Source organism: Cheilinus undulatus, linkage group 18, assembly GCF_018320785.1.
Source record: "Cheilinus undulatus linkage group 18, ASM1832078v1, whole genome shotgun sequence".
Classification (NCBI taxonomy): domain Eukaryota; kingdom Metazoa; phylum Chordata; class Actinopteri; order Labriformes; family Labridae; genus Cheilinus; species Cheilinus undulatus.
Window position 1 is genome coordinate 36,679,879 of NC_054882.1, and position 25,516 is coordinate 36,705,394.

A 25,516-nucleotide genomic window follows, 5' to 3' on the forward strand; every position below is an offset into this window, starting at 1 on the left:
GGACCGTCACGTTGGGCAACTCGGTCCAATCAACAGAAACTTTCCTAACACAGATTTGTAAGATGGCGACCGCCGAACCGGTGAGTACTTTCTTTAAATAACATATCAAAACAATTATGCGGATATTTATTGTTATTACAGAGTCATATCACATTGTAAATGCACGTATAACAATCAGTAAGAAACTCGTGAAGGGAAATGATTACTGTTTAAAGCATATGCGCTGTCCTGATGAAGTTTGCCTTATGTGCCACGACCTAGGCGTAAAAGAGGTATGCTTGAAAGTGCTCCAAACTTTAAGGCTGACGTTATGGCTAACCGACGTGCCGTTCACCTATGGGATGAAAACCAAGGAAAGCTCCATGACAGTAATCATTTATTAGACTTACTAACAGTTATTCACGATATATTTGATTTTACGTCCTAACGTGAACATTCGGCGTGCACTAAACCCACCAAATATCCAAACTACCGCTTTGTTGCTATTTTTTAACCGACATTTGTTGACAGTGTTCCCTGCTGACCTCTGCGATAAAGGCTACTCTGGGGACTGATTAGACCTTCGTTTACCACAACTGGATGGTTAGAAAGACATCGAATCAACGCAGAAAGTTATTTTTTCTTATAACCACTGTTTGGTGCATCGTGTAAAGCTTGCCAAATTCTAGAGAGGGTATAATTTTGTCAAATGATACACCTAGTAAATAAATTATTATGCGGCGCAGCTGCATGTTGTGCAGTATGTTGAACAAACATGTGGCCAAAAAAACAAGCGTGCTTGACTCGTCATGCTTTTTGTGCTTCGTTAGCAAGAATTGAACTAGCCTAACCGTGGCTCTACAACACGGGTTTTCAGCATTTTGTGTTACATCTCTGTATTTCTAAACTTTGTCGTGTAAATCAGCAGTCATGGCTGACAGGTTCATTTATGCCAGGGGTGTCCAAACTATGGCCCGGGGACCAAATGTGGCCCGCGGTCCATTTTTGGCTGGCCCTCAGCAAATTATTGATATCAAATGAAACGTGGCCCACATTTGAACATGAAGATTGTGCTTGACTCTATTGATGTTTGTAGTTTCAGCACAATACAGTGCTTCCATGTCAATTTTGTAAACAAACATTTTGACAAAAATGTATTCATATGCTTTTTTTGTGACAAATTTGGGACATCACTGTACAGAGTGAAAAGATTTGCAACCAAAATCACAACAATATCTTGATTTATAACTTGCTGATGGATTACTCCATCTGATAGCACTACCATTGTCTGTTTTTAGGGGTGCACCGATTGCAGTTTTCTTGCCGATCACCGATTTTTAGAAAGCCTGACCTGCCGATTCCACTTTTTTATATCTGACAGCATACACCTTCAATGTTCCAATGAAAAACATTGAACAATACCCGTGAAGTAATACAAACTTGTTGTTTTAACCGCACATGAGGTAGTTCTCTCAAATATAAATGAAAAATTTAGAGCATTGCTGTCCAAACTACTAAACTATCAGTTCCTTTAGTCTTTCGTTTTTCACATTTTAGTAGGTAGAGGTAGATAAGATCGGTTTCATATAAGTATCGGCAGATTGCCGATCCCCCAAAATTAAGGAGATCAGCGCCGATCGATTGGTGCACCCCTAGTCTGTTTACCTTGTCAGCTGTTAACCATTTAGGCATACTCAATAACTTGGCATATCTGAGCATGTTAGATTGGTTTTATTGTTTTTTAAATAACCTTCAAGGTGAGAAATAGAAAAATGGCCCCACCATTCTTATATATTTCTGTATGTGGCCTTCAGTGGAAAAAGTTTGGACAACCCTGATTTTATGCCATCCTCAGGTATGAAGTCATCCCTCCACATTATGTTGCTGTCAGTGTTTTCTAAATTTCACTGCCCCTTGTCAAGTGTTTTTGATTAAAATATCTCAATATGTGTTAATTTTGATTTATTGCTTTCAAACAAGTAACGTGTAGCTTCATTATACACTTAGAATGATTCCAGCAAGGAGACTGAAGTTAGAAATCAGAGAACTGACAATTGTCAGTAATACATACTTGCTTTTTTTGCACACCAACTTATGAGACACCTGTTTCCATTTGACATTCCTGTAGATAAAAGAACACATACACACATAACTATGTAAATGTGGGCTGATGCTGATAGAGAGAGAAACCAGTTCTAAATCAATCTGCCAATCTTTCCATCAATCAGCCAGAGTCATTCAAATATTCCACCAACTTTAAGTTATAAATACATACTGCTTTAAGAATAGAAACAGCTATGTTTTTGGCACTCTTTACCTATACTATCCATTTTTCATGGCTTGTGGGTTAATTTATGCAAAATGCATACTCAAGAAGTTGTTATTATTGAACAGATGGATTTAAAAATAATATCTTAATTTTTCCTTTGACTTACTGCCTTTTTAGGAAAGAAGCCAAAGTCCATCCCAGACGGATGAAGATGGACCTGAGGAGTCTGGACAGGAGATTGTAAGCCCTGAAGCCTACATCAAACATCCTCTCCAGAACAGGTAATAGTTTTATACATATATATATATATACATATATATACATATATATTGGCGCTGTGACTCGATTGAAAAAATGAATCAAATTAATCACATCACTACGTTGTGATTAATTGTTGATTATGATTTCTACGTCACATACTCTATATAAAAGGAAGAATGTTACTGCCTCTAACTGGCTTTGCCATTCAGAGACCACTCCCATCCTTCCCTGCCTGCACCTGCACCAGATCCAGCTTTAGTAATGCCAGTGCTGGTGCAAACAGCCCAAACAGGTAGTGCTCAGGACCACCATGGTCCACCACCACACTACAGCCTGCTTTAGGGTCTCTTTAGGGGAAAATCCTCCACCCCAAAAGATCGCTCTGAGGCATCAGTTCTGCAGGACTCTGTGTCACTTTCTGGCAAGGGGATGTCACTGTCACCTCTACTTCATCTGGAAAACTCTGTCCTCAAAAAAATAAAACGTCCTTTTCCCTTCCCTTCTCTCAGTACCAAACTGCTCACTTTCTGTGCATTTTTTGAAATCTTGAAGTAGGCGGAGTTAGCTTTGAGCTGGGGGTTTACTTACACTTTAATCTAGAGAATATTTTGGATATTATCTGTCATTGTTTTGGGTTTTTGCCCTGAAAAAAACATTTGCATAAAGAAAACATTTTGTCCACTCTTGTGTTGATAAGGGAATCAATCTTGAACTCTTCCTGTGTGGTACATTTAGAACAGATTTAAAAAAAAGTGTGATTAATAAACGATTAATCGCAATTTAAACATTGAATTTGTGAGATTAATCACAGGATAAAAAAATATGTATATATGTATATATATAACATCTTTCAGTTTGTATAATTTTGTGATAGAATCTCTTTGGAATTTATCTCTAAACGAAAATATTTTATTACTTTTTATAAACAAAATGATTAATGAATTTACCAAAGGGGGGAATGAAGCTGGTTGTTCTTATTGTGGTAATAATTTGTCTTTATTAAGAATAGAGTAGAATAGAATAGAATAGAATAGAATGGAATCGCTTTATTGTTATTGTAACATGTACAACGAAATTTAAAAGTGTAATTATTAAATCAAGTTTTTTAAATTTTTATCAACCACCGTCTGACATGTTGTGTGAATGAATATAAAGTGTAGAGTGACTAATTTTTGAGCTTAAATTCAGACAGGAGCTTTAAGCAGAAAGATTTCATGGTGAATTTCAAATTCAGTCATTAATTATGATAACATCTTACATTTTGGGCTTCCTCTAGTTTTTATTTTAAAAATATTAAGACCTGAGTACCAAAAAATCTGTTTTTAAATTACATTTACCATAGATGGTGACTCAGCATTATCAGTGCTTCTTCAGGCCTAAGTCCTATCTTTCTGTTTTTATGTTCTTTTAAAATTAAACCGTATTTTCTTTCACAGCCCAAACAAATGCAGTCTGATGGATTGGAGACTTTATTTCCCCACAGTCAGACTGTGATTGTCTGTGATGGTCTGTTGACTGATCCAGAGGGTTTCAGTGTTTTCTTTCAGTCTGTACTCAGATAAGTTCCAACTCCCTTCTGTGCTGAATACAAATATGCAACAACTGAATATTTAATGTATATTTAAATTCCACAAGGATATTATTAACTGCCATGGTCAAATATATCCAAAGCTAATGGAAAAGTTAGACCCCAAACACCTCAGTGGAGTTTCAGAGCTCAGTTGTGCTGCTGGTGTAAAACACTAACTTGTGCTAATTAGGAAACGTTTGTTATAAATAGTTTTATATTTTATAAATAATTCTTACAAGTTGTATGAACAAATATGGTTACCCAAGCAGGAATTTCACATTTAATGGTCACTAAGTAATGTTAGTTAAGGTATGTAGCCTACAATCATCCTTTTTCATTATCTCAGTATTCTCACACAGGATAAATGTGTGTGTCCGCATGCATGAGCAGGCAAAGACACACTGCTTAAAGATCACTTTAAGACCAGCTCAGACAAAAGACTGACATTTAGAGGAAACATTTTTGAACCCTGCAGGAAAAAGACGAAGCACTGTGAGTCATCAGACCAAGTTCAACTCAAGCTGACTGATGGCGTCAGCTTGCGTAGCCTACACTGGCTACATCACCTGTTTCAGCAGCAAGTCAGCTGGTACAGTCATTTACAGACTGACAGCCGTAACGTCTGGGCCCCTTGTGTGATGGGAATTTACAATGAAATAGTGATATATATAGACAAATTAACCATGCCATATACTTATGAACATTTCACCTTGCTGAAATGCTGCCATGATAAACCGTTGTCCCTGCTTATTGAGTTTTTTTGTTTAGTTTTCGGCTTTTTTTGTAAGTTCCATATAGGGCAGGGCAATTAATTGCAAATTAGATTAAACTGCAATATGGCCTGCTGCAATTTACAAATTGCAGAAGTTGCAATATTACTTTAACTTGAAATTTGTCAAAATACCAGTTTAATACATTTAATTTTTTTTGCAGCAGAGATTTTATGCACATTATGCAATAATTCAAGTTTCAGTTTTTTTAAAATGGTTTACAAGAATCCTCCTTTTTGTGTTTTATGTATGTTTTGTTTTAGTCAAAATGAGTAACATTAAAATGAAAATACCCTTCAATAAAGCAATGGATATCAAATTTGCAAAACAAGCAGAAATAACTAGTTCATTCTATCTAAATTTGATGAAGCTTAGTATTAGTTCATACCCCAGCTGCGCTCAGCTTATAGCCAGCTTCGCCTCCCCCACCCCAGCCGCCTCCTTTATAGCTTAAAGCTTGTTGCACCCCCATATTCAGATTCATAGTACTGTGGATAAATTGCTTCTAAAATAGTTTCTTTGTTTTTCAATGTACATTGTCATTTATGTATCTATTCATATGGGGGTTCCCCGCCATGCACTTCCTGAAAAGTCAAAGCATGCTGCTTGACCAACCCAGGGAGCATCTTTAGAGCAGAGCCTTCTCCACCAAGTGAAAATGTACTATATCTGTTTTACAATAAAATTGTTAAATGTATGATGAGTATATGGAATGATGTATTGCTCAAATTTGTTGGAAAATGCAGAAGTTGAGGAACCTAATAAGAATCGCCTATTAAATTGCAATCGCAATATTGGGGGAAAAATTAGAGCCTGGTTCAAAACACCAAGCATATCTCATTAGCTAGTGTCTTATTGTGCTCCCACTGTTCGGTGGGTGAATTTTTTTGTACCACGATTGTTTGGATTATATTTAAGATGAAAGCTGATTGGCGGGTCTCATTTGATTGACAGATAGCTCGGCAGGCAGATGCTCCATTTCTGTCAACCAGAATGCTAGCTAGCAGGCTGACAGGAAGTTGCACTTAGTAGGTAGGCCGTTAGGTTGATCCAAAGTTCGGTTGAGACCGCAATTTCAGTATGGAAGCCTCTACCGATTGGCTTCAAGAGCCGTTTGAGTCCGCCTATTGTAAGCAGATTACTGACGTCACACGGGGTTTGTCCAATTTTTTCTACCGTCTATGGTTGGAGTGCACACTCCACACTTCCTTTTATCCTTTATCAGAACACTTCAGCTCAAAAAAAACACCCCTATAGGGTGATATTTACAGGAGCACTGGAAGTGATTCATAGGTGAGCATTGTTCTCGTAGAAGTAAACTGCTACCTCAGGACACAGGTGTAAGTGAAATTCTCTCTTTTTCCTCTCCACACAGACACATGCTTTTCCTCTCTCTTCCCTCCCCTCCCAGAGCAAATATGAGGAATAATAACCATCTGTTATCATATAAGATCTGGGAATGTTAAGCAATGTTCAGTTTGCTTTTAACAGAGGAGCACTGCCAGAGCCCTACAAAGTGACGTCCAGCAGGCCACTAGTGGGCATGTTTCTGCTAAAGCTGTCAGAGACAGACTCCACGAGGCTGGTATGACGTCCACAAGTGGGGCCTGCGCTCACAGCCCGGCACCGTGCAACCCGATAGGCTTTGCCAGAGAACACCAGGGGCTCTGTGCTCTTCACAGATGAGAGCAGGTTTACACTGAGCACATGTGACAGACGAGTCTGGAGACGCCGTGGAGAACGCTCTGCTGCCTGCTACATCCTCCAGCATGACTGGGTGGTTTGGTGGTGGGCCAGTGATGATCAGGGGAGGCATATCCTTGGAGGGCCACACTGACCTCCATGCACCAGCCAGAGGTACACTGACTGCCATGGGGTACTGGGATGAGGTCTTCAGACCATATGCTGGTGCAATGGGCCCTGGGTTCCTTCTGATGCATGACATTGCTCTGCCTCATGTGTCAGCAGTTCCTGCATGATGAACACATTGATGCTATGGACTGGCCTGCCCGTTGCCCAGACCTGAATCCAATCAAGCACCTCTGGGACATCATGTTCCGTTCCATCCACTACCTCTACGTCGCACCACAGACTGTCCAGGAGCTGACTGATGCCCTGATCCAGGTCTGGGAGGAGGTCCCTATGGAGACCATAGGTCGTCTCAGCAGGAGCATGCCTAGACAAATCCTCCCTCCCCCACCTGGGCGGTATTGTGTCTCCTACAAGCTTGGGAGCCTGAGGGTTCTGCGCAGGATCTTAGCTGTTTCTAGGATTGCGCACTTCTGGACGGAGATCTCAGATGTTCCTGGTATCTGCTGGACACCACCCAGCTTGTGCCCTAATCACTACTGGCACCACTGTTGCCTTCACACCCCACATCTTCTCTAGCTTGTCCTTCAGCCCTTGGTTTTTCTCGAGCTTCTCGTGTTCCTTCTTTCTGATGTTGTTATTGCTTGGTATTGCTACATCTATCACTTCCGCTGTCTTCTGATGTTTATCGACTAGCACTTTGTCAGGCTGATTAGCCATCACCATCTTATCAGTCTGGTTCTGGAAGTCCCACAGGATCTTTGCTTGCTTGTTCTCCACCACCTTAGGAGGTGTCTTCCATCTTGACCCTGGGACCTCCAATCCATTCTCAGCACAGATGATCCTGTACACTATCTCTGCTACCTTGTTATGCCTGAATTAGACCATCAGAATCATGGCTTGATTTACTGTTGCTTGTTGTTTTTAAAGCAGCCTCCATGAGCTGCTCGTTTAACATTGATTTAGAATTGGTTATTGACATAACCTTTCATTTATGCATACTCTGTCCTTTTTTGCCCAACAGATGGTCCTTGTGGTTCTTCAAGAATGACAAGAGCAAAACATGGCAAGCCAACCTGCGACTCATCTCTAAATTCGACACTGTTGAAGATTTCTGGGCGTAAGAGCAACAAATCCCTACTTTTTCCAGTTTTTCCATCTTGCAACCAAAGTCAAAATGTCATGAAGCAGACACACTGCTAGGTTAGCATGTTTTGATAATGTTTTGCTCTCATTATTTCAGTCTCTATAATCATATCCAGTTGTCAAGCAACCTCATGTCAGGCTGTGATTACTCCTTATTTAAGGTATGTTGAAATTGTCATATATTTTTCATACATATGCAGAGGGTTTCAAAAAAGTGTTATAGTATAGGAGTAAAGTATGGTTAGCAGTTTCTTAATGTACAGTTTCCACACTGCAGTGCCCAAATTTACTAAAAAAATCACTAAAGCTATGTTGAACTTATTTATTTCAGTATTACATCACATTACATCAGATATTTCATAACTTTTCCAAAGACAGCAAAATCCACAATTTTTAAAGTTCTTGTGGCACTTGTCTTAAGCCAGGCATATACTGTGTGATTTCAAGCTGACCCTACGACAATCGTGGCATACTGTTAACTCGTACTGTGTGTCTGAATCACTTATGATGCACGACCATTAAGCAAGATATATGTCCTCACACTATACGGTCCCGACCTGAATGCTCACACTGAAAAAGTGAAGTCAGGATGGATTGTGACAGAAATCCAAGTTTCTTTGTAAAAAGTCTCACACACTGAGGATGAAGTGTTTTCCAGCCATATCCTCACACACAAACAGCGTTAAAGCAGGTATGGAGGGGCATCAGAAAGACATTCCTGCTGTTTTCATGGTAGTTTAGAACGTTGTCTGACAGTTTACATAGGAAAAATACCCGAAAGTTGTGGGATTGTCTGGAATTGTACGACTAAAATATCAAACATGTCAGAAAAACCATCCGGCCAGTGGAGAGCAGCTGGTCGGGTTGTGATCGGGTTGTTGTCGGCCGACGTACAGGGGAATACTACTGTGTACAGCACGACGAACAACGTAGTTGGCGTGACTTCCAAGCAAGTCGTACAACTCAAAATTCATGGCTTAATGAAATTCACACAGTGTACACCCGGCTTTAGCTATGACAGACACAACAAGTTTATTGTTCCTTGTAAACTCTGCATATTACATAGTGGGACTGCTGTGGAATCTGCTGTTCTGTTGCTGTATCTCATTCACATTATGTGTTGCTTACTTATCATGGGCCATTACTGTGCAAATATATAGGTGAATCCAGCGACCTGAGACAGAGTACATTCAGACCCCTTCTCTTTTTTCAGTTGTATTTTTCAGCTTGATGCTTCAGTTGAAAAAAGTAAAAATAGTCTCATTTATCTACTCTCAGTTCAATGGAAGTCCTTTTCCCCCACTTAAAAAAGAACAATGGAAGTTAGGAGATTAAAAAAAACAAAAAACAAATCCTACATCAAAATTATGACATAAAAAGTCAAAATTATGGGATATAAAGTCATAATTATGAGATAAAAAAGCCCAAATTTTGAGATTAAAAAGTCAAAATTAGGAGATAAAAAGTCAAATTATGAAATATAAAGTAATAATTATAAGATAAAGTCATAATTATGAGCTATAAAGTTATACTTTATAGCTCATAATTATGACTTTTTAATCTAATAATTATGACTTTTTATATCATATTTTTTATCTAATAATTTTAACTTTTTTCTCCTAATTTTAACTTTTTTTCTTACAATTTTGACTTTTTTATCTCATAATTATGACTTTTTATCTCATAATTTCGACTTATCTCAAAATTCTGACTATCTCAATATTTTCACTTTTTTTACCTCATAATTTTGACTTTTATGTCATAATGAGGACTTATCTCACAATTTTGACTTTTTTTCTCATAATTTTGACTTTTCATCTAAATTTTTACTTATCTCATAATTTTGATTTATTATCTCAAAATTATGACTTTCTATTTCATAATTATAACTTCTTATCTCATTATTTATACTTTTTATTTCACAATTTTCACTTTCTATCTCATAATTTTGACTATTTGCTCATAATTTTGACTTAGGATGTTCTTTTTTTTTTCAAGAATTATCTCACTTTCACAATTTTTCTTTTTTCTTTGGCATAAATGGGCTTCCATACAGTTCCCCATAATGACAAAGTGAAAACAGATATTTTGAATTTTTTTTAAGCTACAGAAATATCACTTTAACATAATTTTTCAGACCCTTTGCAAAACATTTCAAATGTAGCTCAGGTTCCTCCCCTTTCTCTTGGGCTTTGCTTAGATGTTTGTACACCATGACTGGATTCCCCCTATAGTAAATGAAACTGATTGGACATGATTTGGAAAGGTACATGCCTCTCTATCCCTCACTGCTGACAGTGCATATCAGAGCAAAAACCAAGCCATGAGGTCAGAGGAACTGAGCAGAGCTCAGAGACAGGATTGTTGGAAGGCACAGATCTGAGAAAGCTGGAAAAAAAAATCTGCTCCACTGAAGGTTCCCAAGAAAACAGTGGCCTCCATGATTCTTCAATGGAAAAAGTTTAACACAACCAGGACTATCCCAGATGCTGGTCGCCCAGCCAAATAGAGCAATCAGAGGAGAATTGGGCATTTTGAACCCTATCATAATAGGACAGTGAAAAGAGAGAGGAGATATGGTCAGAGACAGTGGTGGAAGTGAGGGGTACTAGTTAAAGAGTATTTGAACATTTAAAGTTTCATTACAATTACATTTTTTATAAAGTTTTAAAACAGTTCAGTGTTTTTGCAATGTGCCAAAATGCAATCTGAGAGAAAGATATTAACCAAACATTTAACCCTCACTGGGCACTTGTTGAATTTTACTACCTTGTTAGTATTCCAGTTGCAAACACTCACATATGCACCAAGATTAGATTTACAGATTTTTTTCCGTTACCATTGCATACTTGAAAACAACATATATGACTTAAAGGCAATGTTAAATCCTGCTGAAACCTCACTTTCAGAGGGTGTTTTGAAGTTTAGCTGCAGTAGTTTGGGATGTGTATTGATAATTTGAACGTTTGCTTCAGGACGGCATTGAACCCATGTGGGAGGATGAGAGAAACAAGCGTGGCGGCCGCTGGCTGATCACGCTCAACAAGCAGCAGAGGAGATTAGACCTGGACCGCTTCTGGCTTGAAACCGTAGGTTTGACTGCTTTGCTCTGTGTCCTGTTGAATGTTTTCACTGAAATAAGTGATGCTATTAATCATTTTTTCAGCCCTTCTCCAAAGGTGGACATTTATTACCCACTGGCAGCCATAATTAGCGGTACCACTCTGTTATCACACCTGTCACACTGCTGATATGAGTCATTGTTACATGTTTTCTCACCTTTTAGACTTAAAGCCACCAACTGTTTTTTCCTCTATTGTGCAACTTACTCTTCTATGCTGTTTAAAATAATGTACCATTGCCAGTTCACTAAGCTTGGGATGATGGGATAAGAGCATCTAAAAACATAGGCTTGCTTCTCTGAAGTTTGTTTTTTGTTTGTTTTTCTCCACCAGCTCCTGTGCTTAGTTGGAGAGGCTTTTGATGACTACAGTGATGACGTTTGTGGAGCTGTGGTCAACATTCGCACAAAAGGAGACAAAATAGCTGTCTGGACTTCAGACTATGAGAACCGCGAAGCTGTGACACACATAGGGTGAGGCTGCTGTCGCATTTTTTCTTAAATCTTAACATTTTCAGATACATGCATTGACATTCTGAGCATCTCCGACATATTGCTGTTTCAGGCGGGTTTACAAAGAGCGTTTGGGGCTTCCCATGAAGATGACTATTGGCTACCAATCCCACACAGACACGGCTACCAAGAGCGGTTCAACCACCAAGAACAAATTTGTCGTTTGAGAGATACCCTAAGTGCCTCGTTCATTTTCTTGTCTTACATGTTGTTGGTGCATATGTTTACTTTGCTGCAAAGACTCTGCGCAATGCAATCTGGAAGGGATCCCAACCCCAGACTACATGACAGATGTTTCCATAACTAGCCCAGGGCTTAAACTACAGGAAAAGGCCCATGGAAAACAGATGCATTTTCCAAAACACTAGCAATGAGAGTTATTAAAAGCGGATGAGACTGAGAGTGCTGCATACTCTATTGAAGAAATTTGTGTTGATTTTTTTTCTGTTTTAAAATTCAGGTAATCCTGAAATGCGAAAAAATGTACATTTTTGTCCCATGTTCTACAGCATCACTGTTTGCTGTAATCTTTAGTAGCGTGAAATCCTTTTAATTTATTATTAATTTTTCCTGCATATAATTAGATTTACTCTTGTTTTATGCTTTTTTGCCTTGAACTGTTGCACGTAACCAATCTTTTTAAAGTATTTCATTACTTATATTCATTTGAGTGTTAATATAATTAAAACAATGGTTTTGCAATTATAAATGGTTAAACTGTGTTTTATTTTTGCACCCTGTAGTTTGTACTTAAAGAAAACTTAAAGGTTCTGTTTTGTGAGGGTGTAATGTACAAGGTTATAATAGATTTTGAATTTTCATCAGTTTTTATTTTTAATTCAATGTCACTTTTTATGTTCCATTTCAGCTTAGTTTTAATAAGTTTTTACTGCTGCTTTGTTAGTTGAGTTTAGTTTTTATTTTGCAAAATGCTTCGTTTTAGTTTAGTTTTTATTAGTTTTAGTTTTCAGACACATGTCAGGGCTGAGTGAACATCATACATTTTTAAAAACCTATTCAAACAGGCTACTCTTCACTTATTGTTCATTTATTTAAAGATCATGTTTGAATACATCTCCAGACATAAAACTACCACTGTGTGAAGTCTTAACCAATCAGATCAGGCAATTTTACACTCCCTAGGCTTGGGTGTCGGTGCCAGTCAGTATGGTTGTATCAAAGACTAAACAAAGGATATTTTGTCTCTATTTCTATTTTTAGGTTGTTTTGCAAGTGCATAATATAGTTTTAGTTTGTTTTTGTTTTTTTGGTTAAGCTGAGTTTTTATTTAGTTTCAATTAACTACAATGATTTTCACATTTTAGTTTTAGTTATTTAGTTAGTTTTATTTAACTAAAACAACCTTGGTAATGTAGAATACAGACTTTTACTTGTAAAGTTTGCTTTTTGTATATAACTTGCAAATTTTCTTTTCATGACCGACATCCTATTTATTAAGAAAACTAATGGAGTCACATTCACAAGAAACATGAAAGTCTTATCTCCCAGATAGCTGAGGACTCATAATTCCTCCTAGCTGGTGTAAAAACTACCAAGTTCAAACATTCCATCCTCATATCCTAATCATGTCCTTTAAATGTCAGTACAATATCTAAAAAAAAATTCTTTGGGCATCATGGCTTCCCATCTGTGGTCATTTCCACCTTTGGAAATGTCAATTCAACATGACAAATGTCACTGTATTTTTTATGCCAGCAGGCAAAGCATCTACAACTAGATCTATCTTGGTCTGAAGAAGAAGAGAAATGTACTGTTGGAGCTGAAATAGGTCATTATTAAAGTGACATCATGGCTTTTATCGTTTCTTTTAAAGGACAACAGATTTACCAAGTAAGATGCTTTCAAAGCACACACGCACACGTTTAGTCCACCCTTTTAGAACTGGCATCATGATGTACCTTAAAATAAAAGACAAAACGAAAGCAATGTGAAACTGCACACAATATAAACAAAGATTGTTTTAAACAGGTGGCTCAGGGTTTCCACACACCATCTTCATCAAATACTAAAGCATCAAGGTGTTGATTCCATCAGAACTGACTGCCACTGTGTTTAACAAATATGATGAACACTAAGATAAGAAAGCAGATATCCTTTGTTCTAAGTAAAAGGCATCAATGTATGTCAAAAAGTATGCTCAAGCTTAAAATTCCCAAGATTTATAGAATCATAAGCAGGGATATAACACTTTATTTGATTCGATGAATAATACTGTAGGTGGTTCACTTTGTTCATCAAATTTTTACATTTGTTATGTTTAACTGGTTTTGTCATACACCACATTCCAAATTATTATGCAAATTAGATTTTAGTGTCATAAGCGTTCATTTTTTTGTTTTTATATCAAACTCACGGATGGCATATTAAAGAAAAAGGATATCTCTGCTGCTGAAAAGCCTCAAAGAGTGCAATGCCTTGGACAACGTATGAAAAAAATTGGAAATTTCACAAAAACTTAAGCGTTGATCATTGTACTGTGAAGAAATTTGTGGCTGATTCAGGGCACAGACGGGTTCATGCGGATAAAGGCAGAATGAAGAAGGTTTCTGACGGACAAATTTATTGTATTGAGACAGCAGCTGCTAAAATGCTATTACAAAGCAGCAAACAGGTATTTGAAGCTGCTAGTGCCTCTGGAGTCCCACTAACCTCCGGGTGTAGGATCCTCCAGAGGCTTGCAGTTGTGCATAAACCTACTATTCAGCCACCCCTAACCAATGCTCATAAAGCAGGAACTGTTGCAATGGGCCCAGAAATACATAAAGACTCATTTTCAAACAATCCTGTTCACTGATGAGTGCTGTGCAACCCTGGATGGTCCAGATGGATGGAGTAGTGGATGGTTGGTGGATGGCCACCATGTCCAAACAAGGCTGGGATGTCAGCAAGGAGGGGGCGGAGTCATGTTCTGTGCAGGAATCATGTGGAGAGAGCTGATAGGTCCCTTTATGGTGCCTGAAGGTGGGAAAATGACCTCAGCAAAGTATAGAGTTTCTGACTGACCACTTTCTTCCATGGTACATAAAGAAGCCTTCTGTAGCAAAATTATCTTGATGCATGACAATGCACCATCTCCTGCTGCAAAGAATCCCTCTGTGTCATTGGCTGCTATGGGCATAAAAGGAGAGAAACTCATGGTGTGGCCCCCATCCTCCCCCGATCTCAACCCTATTGAGAGCCTTTGGAGCATCCTCAAGCTAAAGATCTATAAGAGTGGGAGGCAGTTCACATCAAAACAGCAGCTCTGGGAGGATATTCTGACATCTTGCAAAGAAATTCAAGCAGAAACTCTCCAAAAACTCACAAGTTCAATGAATGCAAGAATAGTGAAGGTGATATCAAAGAAGGGCTCCTATGTTAACATGGAACTTGGCCTGTTAAGATGTTTTTTTTGATTGAGATAGCTTTTAATTTCAGTAAATATGACCTCTTAATGCTGCAAATTCAATAAATGACTATTTTCAGTTCTTTACAGTCTATAAAATATTTTAAAACTGTTGTGCATTATAATGTGGAACAGTGCATTTTGAGATTTTTATTATTGAAAAAAAAAGTTATCATTGGGAGGTCTGTTCAATAAAAACTGAATTATGTTCTAACAGTTGATTACTTTAAAAATATAATGACTGTCATTTGCATTAATATTTAGGAAAATCAGAAAAAAATGATTTGCATAATAATTTGGAACACAGTGTACAACCATGAGAAATAGTTCAGTCTCTTTTTTGTCTCAGAATGAGAGATGTTCTATTTTAAAGTATTTGTAAGCGATGGTATCTGCTTTGCAGCAGTTATTGAAATATTAATTTATCCATAACTGTTACCAACAGATAACAGTCTACTACACACCACAGATCGATGTGACTATTTAACCCTGTCTGTTTTGAGTAGAATTTCAACCAAATGTCCCAGTCTCTACTGCACTGGTTCTCAAATGGTGTGGCAAGGCACACTGGTGTGCCTTTAGCCAAGTCTTGGTGTGCTGTAGCAATTTGTACAACCATACATAATTACTACAACTATAAAATAACTCAAGGTGAGTCAGGACCACTTCTTCAAGAAACACACATGATTTGTGGTCATAGTTTTCCTTTACTGGCAGTTGTAAATTTGCAGTTCTTGCTTTTACTCATAAGTGGCTGGTCTAGGAAGGAGGAGCTTGGGTGGAGGAAGGTTGTAAAAAGTGGCTTGGAGATGGAGCAGCAAAGCACAGCCAGGTTAGAGCGGTTTAAATATGGCTGCATGAGTGTGATTAGCCAATAGCATGCTTAAAACTTCCGTGACTTCGGAGGTGAGCAGCTGAGTCGCTCGCTGACGTGACATCAGTGCAGCTCCTATTGTTGTGTGTGTAGCTCCACTTTTTTTGGCATGGTTAGGTAAGATTGGCACCCCTACGGAAGGGTGCCGAAAAGTGGGACAGGTACGGGTTGGTTTTTTTGGGACCCTTTCTCTATTGAAATGGCAAAAAAAAGCATGCCGTACCGCACCAAACTGAGCCGGACCGCTCGGCGGAAACAACCTATGAGGGGCCAAGCCCAGCTCCAGAAAAACAACCCCACACCATAATCCTCCCTCTACCAGACTTTACATTTGGCACAATGCAGTCAGACAAGTACCGTTCTCCTGGCAACCACCAAACCCAGACCCATCCATCAGATTACCAGATGGAGAAGCACGATTCGTCACTCCAGAGAACGCGTCTCCTCTGCTCTAGAGTCCAGTGGCGGCATGCTTTACACCACTGCATCCGACGTTTTGCATTGCACTTGGTGATGTATGACTTGGATGCAGCTGCTCGGCCATGGAAACCCATTCCATAAAGCTCTCTACGCACTGTGCTTGAGCTAATCTGAAGGCCACATGAAGTTTGGAGGTCTGTAGTGATTGACTCTGCAGAAAGTTGGCGACCTCTGCGCACTATGCGCCTCAGCATCCACTGACCCCGCTCCATCATTTTACGTGGTCTACCACTTCATGGCTGAGTTGCTGTCGTTCCCAGTGGCTTCCACTTTGTTATAATACCACTGACAGTTGACTGTGGAATATTTAGGAGTGAGGAAATTTCATGAATGGACTTGTTGCACAGGTGGCATCCTATCACAGTACCACACTGGAATTCACTGAGCCCCTGAGAGCGAGCCATTCTTTCCCAAATGTATGTAGAAACAGTCTGCATGCCTAGGTGCTTGATTTTATACACCTGTGGCCATGGTAGTGATTGGAACACCTGATTTCAATTAGTTGGATGGGTGAGTGAATACTTTTGGCAATATAGTGTATGTTCGCTTTATAAACTGGCTACAAACTGACCTTGGCAGCAATGAATGCAATCTATGTGGTAAATTGAATAGAGCACAGGTTTGCAGTCTCCCGTCGACACAAGAGGCCACAAAGCCTCCTTGTTTTCCAATCAGAGGCACTTATCAAAATCCCAAACTCTCTGATGTGAGACTTCAGGTCAAATCAATCAGGCTGAAAGGGTCTAATCCAGCAGGGTAATACAAAATAAAGGCTTAAATCAGAACAGACTTCCCAAAGAGGAATTATTGCTTAAGTGATGTGTTTTATTACTGCATAAAACCAGCAGAGAAGCATAGAGCTTTAAGACAGTGGAATTTTTATCCAGCTGAATGCAATGGTTATTTCTACTGATGGCTTTTCCCAAGGCAGGTTTTAATAGGGAATAATTTTACTTCTGTCCATCACTTTACACTGGAGGGAGCTGTAACCCTATTTAACTTAAAACTGGTGTTTGTAAGGCCTGTAGGCAGTGCAGGGATGGATTTGTTTACAGCCCTAAGTCTGCATCCTGCAGGCTTTCATCTTTAAAGGCAGTGATTTAAGGCCTCTGTGTTGTGTGGATTACACTTAGTCTTGTCTATCTGTCTGGGTTTTTCTTATATCTGGGGCTTATGTGGTGGCAGCTCACAATTCAGAGGGAACAAAATTAGCTTTGGCAGTAACAGGACTTGAAAAATGTATTGTTTGTGTGCTGAGGTGAGCAGGGAATTTCATACAATCAAGGAAAGCATAAAGCATCATATAGGGACCCCTTTTGTGTGTTGCTATGACTGCCAGCTTGGTGAGATAAAACAGCTTGTACTAGGAATGAGATTACACGTTTTACATCAAAGAAGTATATATTGCATATTGAGTGTTTTGCCAGCAGCTATAATTGGGGCATAACACTGTGTGATAACCGCACAGCTGAAGGATCTAAACCACTCCATTTGTGCAGCTCAAAGCTTTATCAGCCTGCCATTCAGAAGATGGCTAATCGAATTCCTCAGGGTCCATTCTGGTTCACATATTCCTTCCCAATAGTATCAGAATCAATGGCGGGATTTGTTAACCTAGATTTAATGTATAAAGAGGGTCATCAGGGAGGCACACTACTTAGTGGTCTTGTGATCAAGAAGTCTTGGACCACATGTAGACTCAGTGAAAAATTGATTTAACCATTTCATTGATCAGCTTTGAGGTCCTTAACTTTAATCCCTTTGTCTGTTATATCTCAGGAGCTAATGGGACTCTTGTCCCTTGAGAGAATTTCTGCCCGTGTCCTGTTTTAATTCAAGCTTTTGAAAGGATATGTGTTCCTAACCTAAATGAAAAATGACATTGAGTGTATTTTTTGTTAATCAGTGCAGTGATTTCTTTCTTTAGTACACTGGTTCTCCTCAGGACACTGGTTATCTATCTCCCCAGGTGGTTGACTGCAGTTTATTACTTTTACCTGGCATTGTGGGTGTCAATTAGTCCCCCATCAACATGGCTTGAAAAGAGAACCAGCAGGCCTGTGTGGAAACCACAGCATGGAAAAGAATGTGAGAAAACAATCTTAAAAGCTTAACCCCTGCTAAAGGAATTGGGTCAGTCAATGAGTCTTAGCACTTTTGAAACAGCTTGAAGATTTTCAATCATTAGAATTAGCTTCTTTTTAATTTGTGCTGCAGTCTTTCAGAGCATTGTGAGGTCACGGCTGTCAGGGCTGACACAAACGGGAGATAATTAGCACAGCTTTTGTGATGTTTCATGTCAGCATGCAAACTTATATTAGCTTATATGTGCTCTCCCTACATCTCTCATCTGTGACAAACAAGCTCAAGACATTCTGTAGTCTTACTAAATTTGTTCCCTCTGTTTGTTCAGTTTCAGTATTAGTGCTGTTATTTTATTACAAAAATTAAACAAGTTAGTCACATCACCATGCTGTGATCACATCTATTGTATATCCCTCAAATATAAACACATATTCACACTGTATTTATTGAAGTTTCTCAACAAAAATGTTCCCATTTTTGTGACATTTGAACGCATTATAACATATAGAATACAGTCGTCTAATTTACTGAGGTTACCTGAACGCATCATATTTCCTGTCTTCAGCTTGTGAAGTTTGCAAAATAACTTCAATTTTACCAGTTTCACCACAGATTTCTATACTGGATTAATACTGTTAACAAACAGGACTGTCTCAAAGTTTCAGAGCACTTTTCAGCATTTATCTGAGCAGCTGAAGAAGAAAACTGTCCTGAAGCAGCTGAAGAGTGGTATGACCACGGCTTGATCCTGTGTTGTTGTTAGCGTCTTTGCATTTTAGTTTTAGTCATATTTAAGTCATTTCAGTTTTAGTCTAGTTTAAGTCAAAGAAAACTAAAAACGTTGCAGTCTACTCCTAGTCCTTTAAAAGTCCTCACATTTTAGTCATTATTTTTAGTCCAAGCATTTATTTTCTTGCCTAAATCTGGTACCAAATCATGGTAGTGTGTTCTCTGCACTCTGTCAAACCTGGGGTCCCTGCTTTCTACAGCTGAGAGGCAGAATAGCAACAGATGCACTGTTTTTTTTTTACAGATATACCTACAGTGGAGAAATGTCACAGATTTGAATGTCTGACAAAAACTAAATTACATTTTAGTCTAGTTTTAGTCATCTTGATGAAAACTAAACTTAGTTTTTGTCAGTTTTAGTCATCACAGATCTATTTTTGTTAGTCTTAGTCTAGTTTTTGTCATGGAAAAAAGGCTGTGGACGAACATTTTTAGTCATAGTTTTAGTCAACAAAATTAACACTGCGGTGTAAAGTTCATCACTGCAGCATGTGCCTACAATTTTGGTTTTATCTTAACTTACATTCTCCAGCTTTTTAACAAGAAAATTACCATTAAGCAGACCTGGACCCCTTCACCCCCAGGCACGTAAACATCCCTGCTGGAGGACCACGGGAGCAAGTTGTGGTCAAACTTAGTCATAAGATTAAATTGCGTTAATATTTTTTTTAACATGTTAAGGTTTCAAGATTAATCACAAGCGTTAATGCTGTAATGTTAACTGGCCTAATTAATATCCCACCACCAGCCAATTGTGTTTTTTTTTTTCTTTTTTTTTTTTTAACAATATCTGGTGAATTTTTCACAACCTAACAGCCACTGGGACAGGCAAATAAAAGTAACATGACAGTAAATTACATAAAATAAGTGCCTTTTTTATTAACTTGTTTGTACCAACATCATGACTAGAACCCAGCAGACCCGATCACTAATTGACTGAAAGACCCAGCTTCCTCCCAGTGTCAGAGCTGCTGTCAGATGTTTACAGTCAGCTGTGAGCTGGAATGTGCTGGTATCATTAAAGTACTGCTGCAGCTGTTCTATCTGCTAAAGGTGTTTTTAAACTGACTCACTTTTAAAAAAATCCAAGTCCGTTAAACAAGGCCTGATTTCTGGTGTAAGATTGCAGGAATTTTGCTCCAAATTCTCTTAAATCTGACACTCGTAATTTAGGAAAATGCTGCATGAATTTCCAGCACCCCTGGATGTCACACAGCAAACATGTGCATGGACAAGTACAGGAAGAACTGGTAAAATAAAATAATATTACACAGAGAGCATTTAATTTTGTTGAAGCTTTGGGAACCCCTCATCAGAGAGGTAATTTGTTTATTTGCTTCCTTGTTTTAATGATTACAACAAGACATGATACTATGATAATGCTATTAAATGAGGTCTAAGAGCCAACTCTTACTGCTGAGCTACGCCAATGATCTGAATCAGTCAACAGAGCCAGGATTCTAATCACTGGTTCTTTCTGAAAGATACTGCATCTTTATAACCATCTGTTTCTATTTCTCTCTCCCTCTTTCCCCCATGTTTCTCTGCTGTCCTCACTTTTCAATCAGGCTTCTTCTCTGTGCTGGACAATCCACCATCCTGGGACCTCCCTTCCCTCATTCCAGATGTTTTTTCTGGATTTTCAATCTCCAGGAGATTCGGCTCATGTCGTTCCCATTTCCTTGTGGGCATATTGCCCTTGTATCACCCTCCCTCTGTGCATTTGTATCTTTGCTTCAGTCTTTATGAGCAATGTGCTTGAGGTTTACAACCGGGTAGAATTATGTCATATTATCACATGATGAGCTATGATCCAAGAGACTTTTTAGTATCTTGCTATTTTGCAGTTTCCCCTCGGGGCATCTTATATATACTTATATCTGAAGTTTACAATTTCCTATCCATTATGGAGCTCTGGACAGAGGACTGAAAACACAAACACACAAAGAATGGTCTTTCTATGTCTGTTCTAGATGCTAAAACTTTTATTAAATGTTATACTACTGACATCTCTTCATTACAACGTGAACCAAACAAAAATCAAAACCCATGACTCAATTCAGCACCAAGCAAGTGAGCTGCTGTGAGACTGGCAGAAAAGATCTCCTCACATTAACAAACAGTTGCTCCTTTGAGGAATAAGCAGAGCACAATTTTGCCAGAGTATCACAAACACAGCAGAAATCACAAGATATTTTGAGCATAGCACAGTAAAATGAACAGTAGGCATCAACACTTCTTTCCCTTTGCTGCAATAGAAAATATGTGTTAAGGTTTTTCAGGTTTTTTCTCCTTATTTTCTCAGTTATCTGCAGATTATGGCAGTATGCTGAAAATCTTGTTAACATCAGTCCGTCTGCTGCCATGTTCTTGCATTACTGACCTTTTACTGCTGCTTTGTGTCAATCCTAATTCTCTGAGTCTGTGATCTCATTTACAAGATGTTGGTGGTAAAATGATTTTATTACTTGAGTTGAACACCCGGTAGCTTTTTCCAACTACACAATAAAAAGGAAAAGGTGGTGCATGTTACTTGCAGTTGCTGTAGTTCATACTGTTTCCTCTGCTAACCAGACTCTTAATCCTCTACCTTCCAACATACTGCACTTTTCCCAAAAGGCAAGGCTTAACATTTAGCAAGAGAATAACAGAGCTTTACTGTCATTACAAATTTTACCATTAACAAACCATAAGGTACACATTTTAGCATTTATAAGTTAAAGGAGTTTAGCAATCTTGTTTGTCAAACTGTCCTGTTCTGAAAATACGCCATACTCACATAACTAGACCTACTTTGGTTACTGAGTATATACCATATTCAAAGTGGCCCTTATTATTGATGCACAAAGGCTGTTATAATGTTCTGATGTATTCCTGGTTGAAGATCGTAAAGAAAGTAAATAGTGGAGAAAAAAAAGTCCATCAATCCATTTTCAATACCACTTATCCCGTTGGGGGTCACAGGGGGGCTGGAGCCCATCCCAGCTGTCGTTGGGTGAGAGGTGGGGTACACCCTGGATTGGTCACCAGTCAATCTCAGGGCTTACATATAGAGACAGACAACCAGGCACACTCACACTCACACCTACGGCCAGTTTAGGCTACGTTCACACTGCAGTTAAAAGTGACCTGAATCTGATTTTTTTGCTCACATGTGACTCATATCTGATTTTTTCTGACAGTGTGAACAGCGCAAGTCACATTGAATTTGACCGTTTCGAATCAGATTCAGGCCACTTTGGTATGTGGTTCTAAATCGGATATGTATCTGATCTTTTGGAATTTGACTGCGGTGTGAACAGGCAAACAAAAAAATCAGATCTGAGAAAAGATCAGAATTGAGCATTAAGGTCTGCGGTGTGAACGTAGCCTTAGAGTCACCAGTTAACCTGACGAGCATGTCTTTGGCGGTGGGAACCCACACATGCAAGATGCAAACTCCACACAGAAAAACCCTGACTGGGAAGCGAACCAGAAATCTTCTTGCTGCGAGGCAACAGCGCTAACCCCTGTGCCGCTGTGCAGCCCAGGAAATAATGTGGTAAATATTTATCTTCTGTATTACTCTATATTGAGTACATTTGCTGTAGCGCTTTTCTTTATTTTGTTCATCTACAAGCAGAGCAAATTATACTCTCTAGACTGTGAACAAATGTTTTATTTTTCATAGTACAGTTTCATTTGATTTGAGTTAAATTTACTGAGGCAGGTTTACTGTGTAGTATCTCATAGGAGCAATGCCCTTCGGCACTATTTTGTCCTAAAAAATTGGGATAAAGTTGTTTGCAGGTTGATCTAATGTATTACCACTCAACTAAGGCAGTGAATGTGTAACCACAGTTGGCTCAGGCGTGCAGATGTTAACCTGCAAAGAGGATAGAAGACTATCAGTGCTAGCACTGCTAACTTCAGCCTACCCATTTCACACCATTCAACGGCAGATGCTGTGAAATCCATGCTGATGAATTCACACTCAGTTATCTGACTGTTTTCTTGGCCTAAGCCTAATCATTTAAGAGAATTCCAGTTTTCCTCTAATCAGCCATCTGGGAATATCCCTAGTTGATTCATCTTAAAATATGAATAGAATTTTTGATGAATCTTCAGTGTTAATTGCCCTTTAAGTTCCTGAATAATATTGAAGGCATGTTTTTATTGATATTATCCAGAATGTTCAACGAAACCAGAGGAAGGTGATGGCAGGTCCACTTCACACACCCATGAGGGAAAGAAAACACATTTTTATGGGTCTGCAGTGGACCTTCCTTCACCTTCTATACTGGGCTTATATTTAGCAATTTCTAAATGAAATGAAAATTCAGCCGGATCTACCCAGACATCACTATTCTGTGTTTTTACTTTGGAGCATGACCTTTAAGCACACCTTTCTGAGGCTCTACACAAGCGGACCTGACCACTGGATAGCAGCAATAGCAGATCAGCAGGAGGGCAGTCAGGCATCAGCTACAGATATGCCATTACAGGAATAGAGGCTGGATGGACTTGTGTTCACTGCAGGGTTTATGTAACTCTCCCACTTTTACCTTGATGCTTAGTCAGTGATGCCTGTTGACAGTTTTCACAAGAGTAATCCACAAGAGAAGGAATGAAGTCCCCAAAATGTAAGAGCTTGTCCTCTTCTTTGCTTCTTCTTAACGTTTTCATATTTTTATCATCATCATCATCATCATCTTTATTATTATTATTATTATTATTATTATTATTATTATTATTATTATTTTATTATCACTATTATTATCATTATTTTATTATGATTTTTAATATTATCATTTTTATTATCATAATTAATACTATTATTATCATTATCTTTATTATTATTGTGTTATTATTATCATGATTTATGTATTTATTTATTAATTATTATTATTATTATTATTGTTGTTGTTATTATTATATTATTATTACTAGTATTATCATCATCATCTTTATTTTTATTTTTATCATTTTTATTTTTATCATTATTATTTTTATCATTATTATTAAGCTCTGTGATTGACTGGCGACCAGTCCAGGGTGTACCCCGCCTCTCGCCCAATCACTACTGGGATAGGTCTGAGTCCTCCCACCACCCCACCCTGCAACCCCCAACGGGATAAGCTGTTTGAGAGGAGGAATCGACCTACGACCAACGTTCCCATAAAATCTTTACATGAGGTTTTTCTGTCCTTCGCTCGGTGAAAAAAATTTCTTTTTTTATGTGCTTTGTGTCTTGCTCATTACATTCATTTTGTAAAACAGATACTGTAAATGTCTTTAAAAAGATTTGGTTTTTTAACACCCATGGGAGAAAGTCAGTTTTTCATGTTGTTGAGATGTTCTAAACACACACACACACAAATGCAAAAACAGGTGTAAGCGACCATGTATTAATGGAGGACATCAGAGTGAGGGGTGCACATTGAAAGCATGAGAAGTAAAGTGAACTGGATTTGATTCACATGGCAAAGTTAAATATATGTCCCATAAAATCAAATTCACTCTGCAGAGTCCTCAATTGACCTTTCTATTTCTTCAAGAAAAAAAAAGGAAAATTAAAATGTCATGTACTCTGTGTTTAAACCTCTCAGGGGTATAACTACAGTGGAAGTATAAATCCTATTTATCAGCCCAAAATGTCAAATGTAGAGTTGATGATATTTATTATCTTGCCTCTGGCATTATTTTACAGGAAATGCAGGAAGACATTTGGTGACAGAATAACAATTTAAAAGGCAATCATCTACATTTAATGCTTCAAAATATGTAAAGATAAAAATTTTGTGTCTAAAAATGCATCACAAGTGATTTTTGGCGCTCACATAATAAGTAATGGCAGCAATGGAGCAATACAAAAGGGACACATACATTTTAGTTTATGCTTTATTTTTTTCTTTAGCATGGTTTTCATAAATACCAGAACTGGGTCTTTTACTCTTTGGTCTTTACTGCTTCTATTTTTGTCTCCTTCTCATTCCAGAGTGTCAGACGGCACAGGAGGGGGAGTGGCGAACCAGTCTTTCGCCAGGGAGAGAAATGGTTGTCTAGCCAGAACCCCATAGAGACATTAGCCCCACAGGTACATGCTAATGACGACAGTGGAATCAATATTCCTGCCATCCTCCCCACAGCAACACACACACACACATACACACACGCCCCACACGTACACACTGATGCACACAGACACACACACTCTTAAAGGGATTTTTGCACTTGGAAGGATGGCCTTCCATCTACTACATTTAGTCCAAAATCCTGTTAGAGATAAAAGAGACTTACAGGTAAATAAATAATATATTATTTAATAAAATATTTAATAAATGCAAATTAACCTATATACAATTTACAGTAAAAAAATATGCTTCAGCCTGTACAAGAAAAACTGTACAAAAGTTACAGCAAAGTAAGCAGTGTTTTATAGAGACAGAAATTAAATTTTACATA

At 38.3% G+C, this 25,516-nt stretch overlaps 1 protein-coding gene across 2 annotated transcripts; it reads left to right on the forward strand.

Annotated features, from left to right (window-relative positions):
* Positions 1-13: 13 nt before the first annotated feature.
* eif4eb (eukaryotic translation initiation factor 4eb) lies at positions 14-12,125 on the forward strand. Of its 2 annotated transcripts, XM_041812498.1 has the most exons (8): positions 296-368; positions 1,794-1,834; positions 2,426-2,529; positions 7,683-7,778; positions 7,902-7,965; positions 10,780-10,893; positions 11,260-11,399; positions 11,491-12,125. In XM_041812498.1, exons 1-8 carry the CDS (start codon positions 311-313, stop codon positions 11,603-11,605), a joined length of 732 nt encoding a protein of 243 aa, XP_041668432.1. In that variant the 5' UTR covers positions 296-310; the 3' UTR covers positions 11,606-12,125. The 2 variants fall into 2 exon arrangements, with proteins under 2 accessions (XP_041668433.1, XP_041668432.1); XM_041812499.1 differs by lacking the exons at positions 296-368; positions 1,794-1,834 and adding an exon at positions 14-80 and having other exon boundaries at positions 11,491-12,123.
* Positions 12,126-25,516: the final 13,391 nt, after the last annotated feature.

What these genes read in the sequence shown, in the direction of transcription:
- eif4eb (XM_041812498.1), top strand. Translation starts at nt 311, where the DNA reads ATGGCTAACCGACGTGCCGTTCACCTATGGGATGAAAACCAAGGAAAG. An exon ending in CCAAGGAAAGCTCCATGACA is followed by an intron (nt 369 to 1,793) that starts GTAATCATTTAT and finishes TGTGGCCTTCAG; the next exon opens with TGGAAAAAGTTTGGACAACC. An exon ending in AAACATCCTCTCCAGAACAG is followed by an intron (nt 2,530 to 7,682) that starts GTAATAGTTTTA and finishes TTTGCCCAACAG; the next exon opens with ATGGTCCTTGTGGTTCTTCA.